Below are 18,012 nucleotides of genomic sequence, written 5' to 3'. Positions count from 1 at the left end.
CTTGGCTCTCATTCAAACACTTAGGGAAACGAACCACATCAGCTAAGAATAATGTAAACACTGTACTTGTTTTAGCTGTTCTGAAAACCTAGACTCCAGAGTACTTGGTGATCACATAGTAGACTCAGTCTCTAAATCACATTTCTTGGAAAGTGAATGAAGCGTCAGCTTTAGGACCCCTCGTTTGCATGGGCCTCTACCAAAACCCTAATAGGGCCCGGGCAATGTGTTCACATGGTCATATTTCTTTTTGTAAAATGTACAAAAGTTATTCCTTATGATATTTTTTCTTTTCATTCTAAAACAAAATCTCACTTTTGTGCCTAATTTTTAATGATTTTGTTTAAAGAGGGCTTCCCAAATTGTCAAAGCTTCAGGAGGCTCCACAAGCCTTAGATTCAACCCTGTTCAGAGATCATTCCAGTTTATAGCCCCTGTACATATTTTTAGTTTCGGAGATTTTTTTTTTCTTTGGTTTCTTTTTCCAGTTCTAAATGCATAGATGATGGCTCGTTGGAATCAGAGAAATGAAGGCGTCCTTAACCAAAGAGAAGTAAAAATGTGCTCTCGCGTGCATAGCATTGTTATCCAGTGACTGTGAACTTTCAGGCCACTACTGGGAATGAAAGGATAGACTCAAACACAGACCACGGAAAGTGTTCTGCTGAGGGAATGAAGTGGTGAATCCATGAGGTTTTAGGACAAACCGGGTCCTTTTAGAGTTTGGGGTCTAGTTTTAGATCTCTGTTTCTCACAAGGACTTTTCTTGAAGCAGTTATGTGACATGAGGTCTTTCCTTTTTTTTTTTTTTTTTTATCAGTAAAGAAGGGTTGAGAGCCTCATTTTCATGCTGATTTTTTATTTAGGTAATATCAGGACCACTAATGGAACAAAGCATGATTTAATACAAGTTTGCCTGACCTAAGAAATCCTGACAGGTTAAAATCCAGATGGATTTTTACCCCCCACATTCAGGCCTGGTTACTGCTATCGCATAAAGAATCTGAAATTATGGCATATTTACAATAGCAGTCCTTTTGACAGGAGGCCCTCCTGAGGGGCCTATAAAATTCAGTGTGATCCTTAAACTTGGATTTGCACATGACCTGTCAGTGGTATTCATTGAGAGCTGATAAACCTAAATGAATTGTTTCATTCTTTGGCAGTTTCTGGGAAGTATTATCTGACAGATGAGAGCCTTGTGATTTTGAGAGAAGCTGAATTTCTCATTAAGGTAATTTATACCCAAAGGGATCATAAGTGAGAAAATTGACAAATATATAAAAGCATGTAGCATCGTTTGGAATGCAGATAAAGGCACAGATGGAATTCCTTGGTAGCCACATCTTCCTGGACAGCACTGTTTTTTCTCTTTTTTTGGACTGACAAAGAAAGCTGGTTTTCTTGTTCTTGTATTTCAGACTTTTCACTTGCTTGCATATCATCAGTGATATTTATGTAGTATAGACAACTGAGCTTACTGGTTCTGGTTTTGCTGACCAGTTAGTGACTTTGTGGAGGTCATTGACTTCTCTGGCTTTCAGTTGCTTCATATACTACTCAAGGATAATAATTCCAACTCTCCCTCAGAGGTTCTGTTTAGAAAAGTGAGAATTCAATGAGATAATACATTAGAAGATATTGTTTATCTGCAGCCTGCCTGGTCTAGAGATACATTAAAGGTAATATTTTAATATTCTAATATTCTATAAAATACCTTGGGTTTTTGTATCAACCAATCAAGTAGGATACATTGAACACTCTTCCTTCTTGTTCCACTCTGTCCCCCCTGCACGCACACACACACACACACACACACACACACACACACGTACACATACCTGCCTTGCACACACATACACCTGGAATGACCCAGTTCTCTACTTATACTCTCCTGGGGGGGGGGGGGAAATGGCATAATTGTATTGGCTGGCTCTATTAAGATTATATCATCCCCAGATTCAGTTGGTTATATAGTGGTGCATAACTACTTGTATTAATTTCCTAAGGCTGCTGTAACAAAGGCTCTGAAACATGTAGGGGGATCTTTCCTCCTCTCTTCTTAGCTTCTGAAAGTTGCAATCTGCTGGCAATCTTTGGCATTTTTTGGCTTGTAGATGCATCACTACAATCCTCCATCTTCATATGATGTTCTCCATAAGCCTCTCTGTCTTCAAATGGCTGTCTTCTTATAAGGAAAACAGTCATATTGGATTAGGGGCTCAACTCACTTTAGTATGTCCTCAACTTACCTAATTACATGTTCAATGACCTTATTTACAAATAAGGTCATATTTTGAGGTACTGGAGGTACTGGGATATAATTTAATGCATACCATTGTCCTTTGATTTATCCACATTGACACTCCTTACTTCTGACCACTAAATCTTCCTCAAGCTTCTCAAGCCCTCAGTCTCCCTTCACCTTCCCTGTTCTGAGAAAAGGACCTCATTTTCCACTTCTCTGAGGGAGAAAAAAGTCATCATCAGTTTTGTTTGCTCCATGTCCAAATTCATCCACCTTTACTTAGTTGCCTCCTCTCTCATAAGAAGAAATGCCTACAACTCTCCCTGAAGACTCTTCTCCTTTTCTCCACCATCTACTACCCTCTCATCTTTCCAGTCTCTTCTCTCTCCTTCATCGGTAGCTTTATTTCTTCAACCAATAAGTGTCTCCCCACACAACTAAACATCTTCTTGTGACCCTGACTTCCCATGTAGTTATCATCCAAGCTCTCTCTTTGTCATTGCCAAACTCTCTTTCTTAAATTTTTTCCCTTTCATTCACTCCTCAGTCTATAATAATCTGTTTCCCCTCCATATGTGTTCACACAGCTCTCAGGATCACCAGTGGCCTCACATTTGCCAAGACCACCCTCATCCTATTTACATCCCTGAAGCTTTCAATTGCTATCATCACACATTCTTGCATGATCTGTCTTCTTCCTGAAGATTCTCACTAGACCTCTTGTTTTCACCCCAAGCAGTCCTCGAAGGATAGGCTCCAAACTCCTAGGAATTCCCAAGACCATTTCCCTGGAGGTCAAAACTATCCTTATACTATACTAAGATATGATTTGCCTCTTCAACCATGTTGACGTTTATACCCCTGGCACAAAAGCAGTAGTAGTTATAACTTCGATATGAATCAATGTGGTGGCACCATATTGTACAAGCAATATTTGTATTCTTCACAGTCACAAACCCACAGTTTAAAAAAAAAAAAAGGAAATACCAATTTTACATAAGAATGTTCTTGACGAAGCAGCAGAAATTGTTAATTTTATTACCTCTTTGCCCTTGTGTCTTTTAAATAATCTAAATAATGAAATGAGGAGTACACATAAAGCACTTCTGTAGCATGCCAAAATACAATGTTTGACTTGAGGAAACATTTTAAGATGTTTTAAGCTGAACTAAGCACTAATTTTTCTCATCGAATACCATTTTGACTTGAAAAAACAAATAACAGACAAACAAGAATTATGCAGATTTTAATATTTGACAGCTATTTCTCAAAAATGAATGAGTGGGCATTTTACTTCAGGGAAAATAGCCTACAGTGTTTGTTGCCAATAATAAAAAATGAACTTTCAAGCAAAAATTATAATTTTGAAAAATTTGTATCCACCAACATGAATCTGACAGCTTTCCAATCTCTAAGGACTTTTTGATAAGATAAGTAGTAATATCAATGAATGTGATTTTTGATATTGTGTAATGAAATGTGTCAACATTTGGAAAAGCTTCATAACTCAGGGAACGAATATTTTCCAAATGACCACTGCACACTGTTATAAAATCATGCATAGATTAAAAAAAAAAATCCTTTAAAGTGCAAAATAGATAAATGGATTTGATGCAATCAAGTAAAAACATTGCAATATACTTTAAGAGACTGACGCTCATCTAGTTTTAATGATGGATCAAGGACAAATATTCATAATTTTTGAAAAGCCATAGAATACTCCTCCCTTTTCCAACCATATATTTAGGTGAGGCCAGTTTTTCTCCATACTCTTCATATAAAACAGCATAGTGTAACAGCTTGAACACAGAAGCAGATATGAATTCTAGGTATCTTCTTTTAAGTTACAAATTATAGAAATTTGCAAAAATGTAAAACAATGCCACTTATTAAATTTTTTCTTCTTTTGGAAAGCAGTTATTTTTTATAAAAAGAGTATTTTAACATATAATGAGTTCATTATTACTTTTAAATGAATTTATAAAAATTTTTAAATTTCTCAGTTTTCATTTCTCCTATGATAAATATTGATAGATGAAACCCACATTAATAAAAGTTCTTTAGAATCCTCCATAAATTTTAAGAGTGTATATAACAAGGTCCTGAGACCTTTCAGATTGCTGCTGTAGAACTTTACTCAAACCAGTGACTACAAGGAGAACTAACTATTGTGGAAATGAGGAATTTATTGGGTTTGTGTGGCACCACACCAGAGGAAATGCCAGCCAGTGGACAGCAAAATATTACTGTGTACTGGTCGGAACCTGGGCATCAAAGCCATGGATGATTTGCTATAAGGGCAGGCGGAGGAACCCTATGGATGACTCTGTTCACATCACTGTTTTGCCTAAGGGGATATCTAGCAGGTTCACTGTACTGAATCTGCCTCTACCCAATTTGGTCTGGTATTATATTGCCTCAGCAAATGAAAAGTTTGTCGTGTCATTTATGAAAAAAATGGGGATGGCTAGCAAGTCCCTAATTCATGGTCATGTGTCATTGCCCAACCCCACCCCCACGAGTTCCCGAAAGACCTATGCAGAGAGGACAGGTCAAGTAAATATTACTTTATTATTATTATCATTATTATAGTAATAGAGTTTGGTCCCCAGGTGGTCCAATCAATATCCTGGCCCCTGAGCTCTGGGCTGAGCACCAGATGTGGTGAAAAGAATTTTTTGACTTGTTGGCCTAGGCCCAAAAAGGAATATCAACAAGGTTTCTGTCATTTGCCAACTCCAGCTTGATGTTTGTGCTGCCTGGAGCCCTCTTTTGAAGAGCAGTGGAGAAAACAATTGCAATCATTATTGACACCTGGCAAGGACTCCTAACAGAGGCAGCACACAAGCCATTTATTGTCACCCCTCTCCTAAGCCTAAAGCCTGGACTTCTTGATTTCTTTCTCTTATTCCAGGCTTTTAAGGCCAAACAGCTTTAAACAACTGAGAATGTGAGGCATTCAAAAGAACTATAAAATGAAAAAGCAGTGAGTTAGACTCAAAGGAAAAGAGCGCCTCCCGCTCCAAGTCTTGTCTTAATGCCAGTGTGGAGGCCTTGGGGTGGGGATGGAAGTGGAGCTCCCGAATGGCAAATGGAAAAACAGAGAGCCACAAAGAATACCCAGGGATTTTGTCCTAAAGAAAAAGATGATACTCTATGTAGAAATAAGAGTTTTTAATCTAATTCTTTCCATTCCAGAAAATTCCCCAAATTAATCAAACCACCAGCTATGATTTGACCAGAATGCATTAACTAGACCACTTGGAGTAGTAGCTGAGGCCCCAGGCCTGGTCGTTGGCTGATCCAAACCTTGAGAGATAAGAAACAACTATCCAAGGATTAGTAAAGGAGTCTCTTGTTTCACTTTTGATAGAGAAAGGGGTGTAAGAATGGGTCTAAAAAGGGGAGAAAGAACTCCTCAAATCTCTACATGTATCATAAAACTTAAAAAAAAATGCTTTGAGTATACTGTTTGATGTTCTGGACTGGATAGACATGGGATGAAAGAGCGTATGTGCAGACACAGGAGACAAAAATGGGGGAACTACGGAGGGCCGCATCCTGGGAATCTCAGAAATGGGCAACAGCATTTGGAAAGATCAAAAGCCAGGGGCTTGGGGGTCTGAGATGAGCTCATCGGGATGCCCAAGAAGCAGGAAGACCTTCTCTAACGTGGGGAGCCTCTTCCTGTGCAACCTCGGAGCCCTGCATCACATCATTGATCCTCTTAGATGTGGTCCATGTGAACCTTGGGTCATTTGATTGCTATCCATCTCTTGTTCTTATTAGAGCAACTTTCTCTTTCTCTCATTCTAGCAGTGTAATTTTTTTCTGTAGTTAAAAGCATCTCTCTATTCAGAGTCACAAGGACATTGGCTGGGTCATAGCTCTGCTACTAACTAGCCATGTGGCCATGGACAGGCCTTTATCTCTTCAGGCCTCAGGGTTTCTGACCTGTAAAATGATAGAGGTGAGGAGGGAAAGGTTGAGTTAATTATCTCTTAGATCCCTTACAAATCAAAATTGAATGAATCTTGCAGTATTAATCTTTTGTGCACCTTCATTCCCACTTATACTCACTCTTATGACAAAATATCTTTTATTGTGAAAGTAAAAGAATCAGAGCTTTTATTTTTTTAATAAAAGTTATTTCCTTCGTGGCAATTTTCCATTAAGAACACACAGTAACTTAACATGCACTGGTTTTGTTACTTATAATAAGGATTATTTTTAAAGCTAAGAATCACCAGAGAGATGGCATTAATATATACGTATATATTTTAAATTCTCTAATTTTCCTTTTATGCCTTTCCAAGTCATATGAGCATTCTCTTATTTGTTTCTGTGTCTACCTCTCACATTAGATCATTAGATCATTGAGAGTCAAAACAAAAAGGTACTCATCTCTGTATCCTCCTAAAGCCTAAAAACCAAGCCTTGTACAAAATGAGCATTTAATAAAGATTTATTCAATTGAATTGAAAATTGCATTGAATTAAAATTTTAAATGATAGGTTTGTGTTGTGATAGGCTTGTTTATGATGCAGGAATAAAAGGACCCCGAAATCTCAGTGATTTAATGCAATAGAGGTCCATTTTTTTGCCTTGTCAAGGCAAAGTCTTCTATAGGATGGGGTGCGAGCAGGGAGAACCGTATCTGTACTCCATACAGCCACTCATGAAGCCAGGCTGAAGAAAATTTCTGCTTCTGACTGTTATATCATCTGGATCACATGGTATCTTCAGAGAAAGAGACTGAAAATTTTCTTAAGGGCTTCTTCCTATCTCTACATACATTTCATTGACCAGGACTAATCACATGGCACTGTCTGGCTAGAAGGGTTTGGAGAGTGTGGGCTCTCAACTCATGTCTTTATGCAAGAAAAGTGCCTCCAAGATTGAGACTTATTAATAATGTCTTCCATGTGCTTTGCTCAATAGCTTTAATATTTTGGAGATAATAAACTTCTTTGGTAACCTTGTGAAAGCTATGATATCTCTCCCCAGAAAGAAACACATAGCAGAAACTTACTCGACATTTTGCATAATTTTCAGGTTTTCATGCACTTCAGACCTCATTCGCTTATCCTCTACAGATCCCTGAACCTGGATTTTGAGTCCTTTAACTGAATCTTCAGGCATGTTTAGCACCTGGTAACAGATGAACAGTTTAAAAAAAAAAAAAAATAACCAGTGTTTTGTTTTAATTTTATGTTAGGAACAGACTATTTATATACTTAGACATTTGTTTTTGTCACATCAGGCATCATGTAAGATATGAGACCAATGAATTTTCCTCTGTGTTTGTTTTTATCAGGAAAAATTTGAGGGTTTGTTCCGGACTTATGATGAATGTGTGACGTTCCAGCTATTTAAGAGTTTCAGACGTGTCCGGATAAACTTCAGCAATCCCAAATCTGCAGCCCGAGCCAGGATAGAGCTTCATGAAACTCAGTTTAGAGGGAAAAAATTAAAACTCTACTTTGCACAGGTAAGGTAATTCTTTCTAAAGTTAAGCCATTTGCCCTATTTTTTTTCCTTTTTAAAATTGTAAATGGAACTCTTTTCTACTTTCATATTGGTTTGTAGTCTATAATTAGCCCACTGAGGAAAACAAACAAACAAACCTATATTATGATTCCCAGGCAGAGACAACATAGAGGTTTAGAAAGCAATCTATGCAGGCTGAGAGCCTGGGCTCTAACCTGGGTAAGTTATGTAACTCAGAGGCTCTCAGTTTCCTCATCTATGAAATGGGGATGATGATATACACCCCTATACTGTTGTTTTGAAGATTAAATTAATTATTGAGTATTAAAGTACCTGGCATTTGGTAAATGCACAATAAATGCTAGCCAATAGTTGTCAAGAGTGCTCTGATAACTACTCCTAACCTTACTGGAAGGGTTATAATTAAAATTTAAATTATATGATAGTGGACTGTATACCTTTTCAGTGAGTCACATTTATGAGAAAAGGTTACAAACATATGGAAATCAATTTTGTGTTTTAATCCAAAAAAATAAATTCTGGCTATTCCAAAAAGGGATGGTAATTCTTGGCAAGGTACACAAAGTCCACAGCATAGAAAATCAGTGTGCATAATGTTCTATCAGTATCCTCATTTCGGCATTAGGTATCTTGATTCACCTCTTATTGGTCAGTAAGCATTGTTTCCATCTTTGGAAAGATGATACAGTGAAAAGAATATAGACTTTGGTTCTTTTTAGGGCTGAATAGTATTTCATTTTATGTACATACCACACTTTCTTTATCCATTTATCTGTCAATGGACAGGGTATTTCCAAATCTTGGCTATTGTGAATAGTGCTGCAGTGAACATGGAAGTGGTAATATCTTTTCAAGGGCTGAATTTCAACTCTTTGGAATAAATACCTAGAAGTAGAATTGCTGGATTATATTGTGGTTCTATGTTTAATTTTTTGAGGAATCACCAACAGTGTACAGGATTTCAACTTTACCAAATCCTTGCCAACGCTAGTTGTCTTTTGTTTTTTTCAAAATTAATTATCCTAACAGGTGTGAGGTAATATCTTGTGATTTTGATTTACATTTTCCTAATAATTAGTAAACCGAGCATTTTTTTCATATTCCTATTGGTCATTTTTACGTCTTCTTTGAAGAAATGTCTATTTAAGTCCTTAACTCATTTTTTAATTCAGTTATTAGTTGTTGGTTTTTTTCACTATTGAGGATTGCCTCATATATTTTGGAGACTAATCCCTTGACCTATATATAGTTTTCAAATATCTTCTTCCATTCTGTGGATTACCATTTCACTTTGTGGATTGTTTCCTTTTCTGAATGGAAGACTTTTAGTTGGATATAGTCCCATTTGTTTATTTTTGTTTTTTGATGCCTGTGATTTTGGTGTCATGTTCATGAAATTATTGCCAAGTCCAATGTCATGAAACCTTTCCTCTATACTTTCCTTTGGGAGTTTTACAGATTCAGGTATTAGATTTTAAATCTTTAATCCATTTCAAGTTGATTTTTGTGTATGGTGTAAAATAATGTTAATTTTCATTCTTTTTCATATAGGTATCTTGTTTTCTTAACACCATTTGTTGAAGAGACTATCCTTTTCTCATTGTGTATTTTTGACACCCACGTTGAAGATCAGTTGACTCTATATGTGTAGATTTTAATATATTTTAAAATAAGGAAATGTGCTGACTTGTGTCATTTGTGATTATGTATAAATTTTAGAATTATTGTTTTCTATTTCTGTAAAAAAGTTTTCATTGGAATTTTAATAAGGATTGCATTGAATCTGTACATTACTTTGGGTAGAGTGGACATTCTGCAGTATGTGATATGGATAAACCTTGAGGACATTAGCTAAGTGAAATAAGCCAGTCACAGAAAGACATATATTGCATGATTCCACTTATGTGGTTACCAGGGACTAGGAATAGGAGAAAATGAGGAGTTTGTAATCAATGGATATAAATTTTAGTAAAACAAGACGAATAAACTCTAGAGATCTGCCATACCTATAATCAACAATAACATATTGTACATTTATAAATTGATTAAGAGGGTAGCTTGCATGCTACATGTTCTTACCACAATAAAATAAAATAAAAACTAAAAAAGAAAAAGAACTTAGACTTTGACATCAGACCCATGTTCAAATCCCACATTGCTAATTACTTGGGTGACTTATAGAAATCTCAATTTTCTTATCTATTAAAACCTGACTTTTTTCCTTAAAAAGTTAAACATAGAATTACCATCTGGCCCAGCAGTTCCACTCATAGGTATATATCAAAAAGAATGAAAAATAAGTCTCAAAAAAATACGTACACGCATATGTTCATAGCAGCATTACACACAATAGCCAAAAGGCAGAAACAACCCACATGTCCATCAGTGGGTGAATAGATTAAATTGTGATCTATCTATTCAATGGAATATTATTCACCCATAAAAAGGAATGAAGTATTGATACATGCTACAACATTGATGACCCTTGAAAACATTATGCTAAATGGGAGAAGCTAAACACAAAAGGTCACATATTCTATGATTCCATTTATATGAAATGTCCAGGTAAATTCAGAGAGGCAGAAAGCACATCGGTGGTTTCCAGGTTCTGACTTGAGACAGAAGTGGTAGTGACTGTTTAGTGAATGCAAGTTTTCCTTTAAGGTAATGAAAATGCTTTGGATCTAAATAGAAGTGGTGATTGCACAACCTTGGGCGTGTACTAAAGGCCACCAAATTGTTTGCTTCAAAATGGATAATTCCACATTATGTGAATTTCATGTCAACTGCAAAAGAGAATGAGAGAGAGAGAGAGAAAGAGAGAGAGAGAGAGAGAGAGAGAGAGATTGAGAAAGAGAGAGAGAGCAGGAAGAAAGGAAGGAAGGGAGGAAAAGAGGATAGTAGGAAAAGGTAAGTTTGAGGACCAACAGCATCAGCATCAGGAACTGGTTAGCAATGCATATTATTGGCCCCCAACCCATATCTACTGAATCAGAGACTCCAGGAGGGGGCGCAGCAATTTGTGTTTTAATAAGCTTTCCAGGTTATTCTGATGCACACTAAAGGCTAAGATTCACAGTTTTAAGGATGAAATAAGATAATTGAGCATGTAGTGTGAGGTAATAATTATTATTATTACAGCCTGGGTCATTGCTTCTTTTGTCACAGGCTAAGAGTGAGGCTCTTTATCTTAGTGTACCAACATAGCACACCTGAGGCCGTAATAAATCATGGGTCTTCATTTCTACTCTATTCGAAAGGTTCAGACTCCAGAGACAGATGGAGACAAACTTCATCTGGCTCCACCACAGCCCGCCAAACAGTTTCTCATCTCACCGCCTGCATCTCCTCCCGTTGGCTGGCAGCCCATCAGCGATGCCACGCCAGTCCTCAACTACGACCTCCTCTATGCCGTGGCCAAACTAGGACCAGGTAAGCTCTGGAGCCCTTTAAACATAAACATTTGTCAGCAACCTAGAAAAGCCAAATAAGATTAACAACCTTGAAATCCTGGGTTCAAGGACACATTTTCATTTCTGATGGATCTATTGCTATGTGTGGACAATGAGAGGATAATGAATGAGAATGCAGCATCAGACTTTGTACCTATTTAAAAGCAATTCAGGAACCAGCACTAAAATGTCAGTCTTTGAAACTTCTGGATTGCAATGCAGATATTTTAAGATTGCAAAGAGCTACTTAATTCTTATGGGATTTCTCTCTATACCAAAAGAAATTTGTTTCCTGAGAACAGGCAAAATGAGCTCTACCAGCTGGCATGAGGCTTCTGTGCTGTGCAACCAAGTGTTACTGATGTCAGGAACCCTGTGCTAAAGGACAATCTGCTTGCCCAAGTGAAGTCTCTAAGTCTCCATGGAGCTGGTCACAGTAGCCTCTAACTAGAAAAATCTTATGGTAACTTTGTTCCAGCGCTAGTATATGTATCTTGGATTCACTCATTTTCACAGCAGTATTGCATTCTGTTGGGTGAATATACCATCACACTTCATTCATCCAGTTTCGGGTTGGTAGACATTTAGATTGTTTTCAGTTTCTTGTTATTACATGAATGTTAAACTACAGTTTAACATTCTCATACATATCTCCTATACACTTATCCAAAAGTTGCTTTATGTTTTATACCTAGAAGTGATATTCTCCTCAATTTCAGCAAATGTTGCCACCTTGTACTACAAAGTATGTGTCCTGTATTATAGCAGGAGGGGGAATGGTGGGAACTGGAGGAGGGGCTGCGGCCAGTTGCCTGTTGAGGTTTTAGGCACTGTGGATCCCAAGGTAAATAATGGCCATTACGTCTACCCTATCTACTGGTAGTTCTCCTGATGGGAGAGGGTGCTTTAAAAATATAATCCCAATGCCTTGAGAGTACTCCAGGAGATTCTAATTTTATTGATTTGGGTCAAGTCCAGGCATCAGTATTTTTCAAAAACTCCCACATGATTCTGAGGTGCTGATGAGTTCTAGAACAACAAGTAGCCAAATGCCAAATGCCATGGATGACAAATTTATAAGACTTAACCAGTATTCTTTAGTATAGTCAGGAAAACATTTGGACCAGAATCACCTACCTCAGAAATCTGCAGTTTTAATCATCACATATGTTCATTCTTGCATATACTGAAATTCAAGATACCTGGGTATTAGAGTGACCCACTTTCCTCATTCGTCCAGGACTCAGGGGTTCCTGGAAACTTTCAGTGCTAAAACCAGGAAATCCCCAAGCAAAGCAGGAAGAGCTGGTCACCTAATGGGGTCCTCCAGTCAGGATGAGGCTGATTTAATAAAGCACTCCCTGCAAGAGAGGTACTTGCTGTCTCTTGTGTGGTCTGGAAGCTGAATTATAGGACTCTCAAGAACAAGCTTCTTAGGGGTTTCTTTGTAAACACTATCAAGTCGCTCGGCTTTTAGGGCCTTTAAAATGGCCGTCAAAGACGGTTTCACCATCAAAGAGCCATTGTGAGGAGCAGTAGGTGTCTAACTAAAATGGGCCGATGAAAGTAGCAATATAAAGATAAGGGAGATATGTGTGAAATGTGATTTCTTTGAAAGTCTGGTTCACATACAGGAATCCTGAGCTTGTGTACTCTCTGTCTGAGGAGAGCCAGGTCTATGATATGGATTAATGTCGACTGTATAAAATAAGTTGAGTCTGCTCAAGTTGAGCCTTGTAAAACCATTTCTGACAGTAATTCAGGACATTTCAGAAGCAGGCAAGCACCCCTCCTCCCTGCCCCACTCCTGCCCAAAATGGACTGATTAGAGCCAAGGTTCTTGGAGCTGCCTGTTTGATTCTTGTTACAGGTAGTAACAAGAACACATTTGAACCCTTTGTGCAATTATTTGAATGTCTGCAAACAGAGGTCTTCATTGAATCACAAAGGTCTTGGTTAGAGAACCTACGAGTCATTGGCCAACTTGCATTTTACAGGAGGAAAAACCCAGAAGCCCAGAGATGGTGAGAAATAACTTGCCAAGAACAAGGCTTCCAATGCAGTGCTCTTCTTGATTCACTTTTTGTAAAGGACGCTCAGGCCAAGTCAGACTTTCTGACCAGCAGATCCCAGCTGGCCTCTGGTCCACTCACTTTGAGCTGGTAATTCCGTAAAATCAAATCATTTTTTATTCAGAACAGGAAAGAAAATTCATTTGTAGTTAATGTTCACAAAGCTTAATGCAAAAACAAGATAAGGGCAAGTCTCACACACCCTCACTGGCTAATGGACCCGAATCCAGGCCTGGAAGGCACTTCCAGGGACCAGTGTGACCTGGAATTGATGGAAGCAGAAGGGACAGACAGAGTGGGAATTCAGCCCCAGAAGGGATGCTCACAGAGTCTGGCACTAAGGAGGGAGGAGGAGGAAAGAAATGGTCTTAAAGAAGCAGATTAAGAAAAGGGAGTTCTTTGTAGAGCTGCAAATAACTTATCAATAATATTTTTTAAAATTCATGACTTTAACCTTAATTGTGCTGCTAACCTATGAGCTTTACTTTTCCTTACCAATTAAATGTGTGTCTACCATTTCTGAAGTGCTCTGCCGTGCAATAAGCACAGAGATAGGAACAAATGATATCTCCGTTTTACAGATCAGAACACTGAGCTGTAGAGGGATGAACATACTAGCTCAAGCTGACACAGCTGGTTGGCGGCAGAGGCAAATACCAAAGCTGGCTCTTCTGACCCCCTACTTGGCCACATCCAGTGGCCTTCTATAAGTGGCTGCCTCAGTGGACTTTAGTCTTACACTTCTCTGACATGGGCACAACATTTATCCTAACCCTGAATTGACAGTTATTTCTAACCCCACTATAACTTGCAGAAAGCCTAACCCAGGGTCTGATAAGTACGCAAATGAGGGTCCATGTACTCCATGAGCAAGAGTGAATATGAAGGTCTCCTGCTTTTTAAGAATGACTGATATCGTGTCCCATGGAACAGCTACAGTTAGGCTGTATTCCCTGGGATACTTTTCTCTCCATTCCTTGACAGCAATTTGAAGCTTTTTCTCTATATTTGGTTATCCATTTGTCCTTTTCCTGTGTCCTTCTTCACCCCACACAGATGAATGATTTGTATCCATCAACTGAGCTGAAAATATCACAGAGGTTACAGTAGTCACCTGGCCTCTGCCAGCTGTCTCATTTGCAAAGATGAGGGAACAGGGCCACACCCTGCATTTCCCCCACCCACATCCCTGCCCCCTCCCCAGTGAGAAGCCAAGAAAAGGAGTTGCTCCTTCACAAATATTCGACTCTTCTTATGGTGATTTTCTATCATTCAACTTACTGTCTCTTCTACTTTATGAGGGGAGAATGCATGTTTTATTCATTTTTGTATTCCCAGTGCCTGATGGCACCTTGCACATGGTGGATGCTCAATAAATAATGAATGAATGAATGAATGAATGAATGAATGAAGCTATTAGCCTGCCTAGAGATAATTTCTTCACTGGCAAATTGTTGCTTTCTTATGGCTTTAGGCAGACTGAACCAGGCACCACTAAATTAATGCATTCTCTGCCAAGAAGACTTCCAACATTCTATTTGAGATAAAAATTAGTAAAATTCATTTTTAATCCTTTGGCAGAATCATTTTAGTAACAAATTATATATAACTCATTCATGTTGAAGGATAATGGTCTCAGTTTCAGGAGTCCAGAAATAAACTAGAAAGAGACCAAGGAAAAGCAACTCAAATGATCCGAGGAATGGAGTTTTGCTTCGCAGGAGTGATTACTAGCACTAAATTGGCAGAGAAGCAGAAATCTGAAGATGCTGAGAAAAAGTGAGTCTAAAGAAAGCACATCCTGGAGCTGGCATCCAGGAAGAGGAGTCCACAGGCTCAGGGTCACGTCAGCAAAAGGGCTGGCTTATGGGAGCTTTATTATGTCTAGCTGTAGACCGAAGGCAGCGATGTGCATTATTAAGACCCTTTCATGAAGGATGAATATGAGGGTGAGGACACAGGACTGGGCTCAGACAAGCAGAGGTAAAACAACACCCCTGTTCTTTAAGAAAGGAACAAGGGTGACCCTGGGACTTCTAGAGAGGCTCCTGAAACAGATAGAGCAATGCAATTATAAAGGAGCCATGATGAATTCAAAACTGTGAGTTTCCTTTAAAATTCCTAACAGGATGTTACAACATGAGACCAGGACCACATGACACTGGAGAAGCATCTCTCAGTTCTCTTTATCCTAGTGGAAACAAGTTTATATTCTGGAAAATTTGAGGGTGCAATTTCAAACATTTTAATCACTGTCCTCATGACTGTATGTTCTGTTTTAGATCCAAGAAGTAAGTAAAACAGAAAATTAGGAAAGGGGGCAGGGGTACTTAAATAAAAACAATGGCTAAAACTTACTCACAACATCTCTTTGAGTCAGGCATTGTTATTCTCTTCGTTTATACTGCTGGAGAATGTAAGGCACAGAGTGATTAAGTAACTTGCCCAGGGCTGCACAGCTGGCAAGTTAAAATATATCCCTCTACCAATGGCAAGAAGTAGACTGAGAAATCAAAAGCTTGAGAAACCACAGATGTTTCTTGAAGAGTAAAATTAGTTTCTCCAGAAGAAATTCAAGACCGCTGCAAAAGAAAATTTTAAAAATACAAAACAACTAACACATTTTATTCCTCCCAATTTCGTTTCTCTACTTATTGGCACTACCCTCCAAACAAAAAACACATCCACTGCACCTGTTCTTTAGGGCATGTTGGATGTTTTCTTCTTTTATCCACTGGGACATGCAGATCAGAATTTATCTTCCTCTGTTCTGTTTAAAGGACAGTCATCATCTCTATAAAACAGAAGCTTTCCACATTTGTATTAGTCCCCCTGGTGAATTTAAAGAGGCCCATCAAATAAGATGCACTTTGACCAGGTGAAGAATGAATTGAATATTTATTTTGGTTTATTGTATAATACCCTTTGTTCCTGACTCCAGAAAGGATATAGTGCTGTGTTCTTTTTTGGATGTAAAACAATATAGGAAAAACAAAACCCAACCTGGCAAAACAGATTATCTATACCAATCAGCAAAAATGGCAAAATAGAGATGTACCGTACTAAATGGGTGGTAAATCAGAGGCGGGATGTGAAATGCCAGCCTTGTTCTTCTCTCCAGAATGGCTCTGGAAGGTCGTGTTCATTGTCACTGAAAATGCCTGCAGGGAGTGATATGAAAAGTCATTGTCTATTCCCTTTTTTCCACCTGCTATTTTTAGCTCTTGTTAGGGAGATCAATTTTAGTTAACTGCAGAGGAAGGCTTAAAAACAGAGCTCAAGTTTCAAGTTGCGTGCATCTTGCTATATTTAGATTTTTAACAAATTCTTCTCCATCAAAACATGCCATAGTAAAGCAATCTTGCCATTTTGCTGCTTAATATATATTGTTTCCTCCAAATGGAAAATATATTTCATTAATTCATGTAACTTAAAAGGAAGAAACATTTTCTATTCCGGGCTCATTGATTCAAAAGGTACAGAAAATTCCATTTTTAAAATATAGATGGACACCTATGTTTTGAGTGCATGTGGTATCACTATTATATAAGACTCTATTCTTGCTTGACAATTGCTATTTTCTGATCACAGATATGAAAAGCAAATAAAACAGCCAGTCTCCAGAGTGCCAGTTAGTGCAGTCTCTATGTGTCATTCCCCCAAAGGGACACGGATTTCAGATCCTGGAACACATGCTCATAATTTTCCATCTCCTTTTGAAGACTTTTCCCTGGAAAAATTTTAAAGGACTTTTTTTCTCAGCATATACTCCACAATTATTTTTAATCATTATGGAGCAGCAGTATGAAATACTTCTTTTTCTTATTTCACAGGTAAAATATGCACATTGTAGAAAATAAAAAAGATACACAACCAAAATACGAGTGTGCTCACACATCTGACAGCCTAGCCTGGCCCCTAATATTGAGAAAGTAGAACAGGGTAACCATTCCCAGAGAGGAAAACCTCATGACTCTGTGACTAAGCATACAGAGAGCTCAGACAGACAGCTCTTTCTTCTTTAATGTCGGCCACTTTCCTCTCACCCTACGTGGGCGAGCCCCTCCTCACAAGCTTCAGAGAACTCTTCTCTTCTGGTCTCCCTTGACATTGCCACCTGTTCTTACTCTTACCTTTTTTCTAGGGCTCCACATCTTGTCTGATCCACTAATTCATCCCCTCAGTCAATCAGTTGTCTCTATAAAGTACTTTAGATTCTAAGCGATTTGGGAGGAAATGAAGACAAAATGGCTGCACTAGTCCAGTCTTAGATGGAAACCCCCAGAAGATGAGCAAACTTTCTTTTATTGAAGCAGAGCACCTCTTATAATGAAACTGCAGAAGTAGTCTTTCTCTCTCTCTCTCTCTGCCCCTCTTCATCTTACCAAGAACTCCTTTTGTTTCCTACTTTGATGTTGGTCAGGACTGAGGATGGGGGTATGGGGGAAGACTCTAATCATTCACGTCAATATTTTCTTATTATAGGAAAATAGGTCACTAGATCTATTTTCATACTAGACTTACTGATGCAGGGAAGTCTATGATGTGCAGCCCTGATGTCTTCTCTGCACTATCTCAACCTTATTCCTAAACATCAGAGGCAATATGCTTCGACCTCAGCAGACTGGGATTGGGCTCCTCGCTCCACCACTTGTTTGTGGTGACCTTGAGCAATTTACTTCACCCTCTGCATTTTTTTTAATGGTGATTATTTGACAACTTGCAAGGT

At 38.3% G+C, this 18,012-nt stretch overlaps 1 protein-coding gene across 3 annotated transcripts in view; it reads left to right on the top strand.

Moving 5' to 3' along the window:
• Window positions 1-18,012, top strand: part of RCAN2 (regulator of calcineurin 2) — a 229,708-nt gene that overhangs the window by 199,605 nt on the left and 12,091 nt on the right. For all 3 annotated transcript variants that reach the window (XM_016158919.2, XM_016158918.2, XM_016158920.2), the window contains 2 exons: window positions 7,566-7,739; window positions 11,020-11,191. In XM_016158919.2, coding sequence (XP_016014405.1) covers window positions 7,566-7,739; window positions 11,020-11,191 — 346 coding nt within the window. The remainder of the gene's footprint in view (window positions 1-7,565; window positions 7,740-11,019; window positions 11,192-18,012) is intronic.

The sequence above is a fragment of the Rousettus aegyptiacus genome, unplaced genomic scaffold (assembly GCF_014176215.1).
Source record: "Rousettus aegyptiacus isolate mRouAeg1 unplaced genomic scaffold, mRouAeg1.p scaffold_m13_p_1, whole genome shotgun sequence".
Classification (NCBI taxonomy): domain Eukaryota; kingdom Metazoa; phylum Chordata; class Mammalia; order Chiroptera; family Pteropodidae; genus Rousettus; species Rousettus aegyptiacus.
This window is presented reverse-complemented; position numbering and strand designations above follow the sequence as displayed.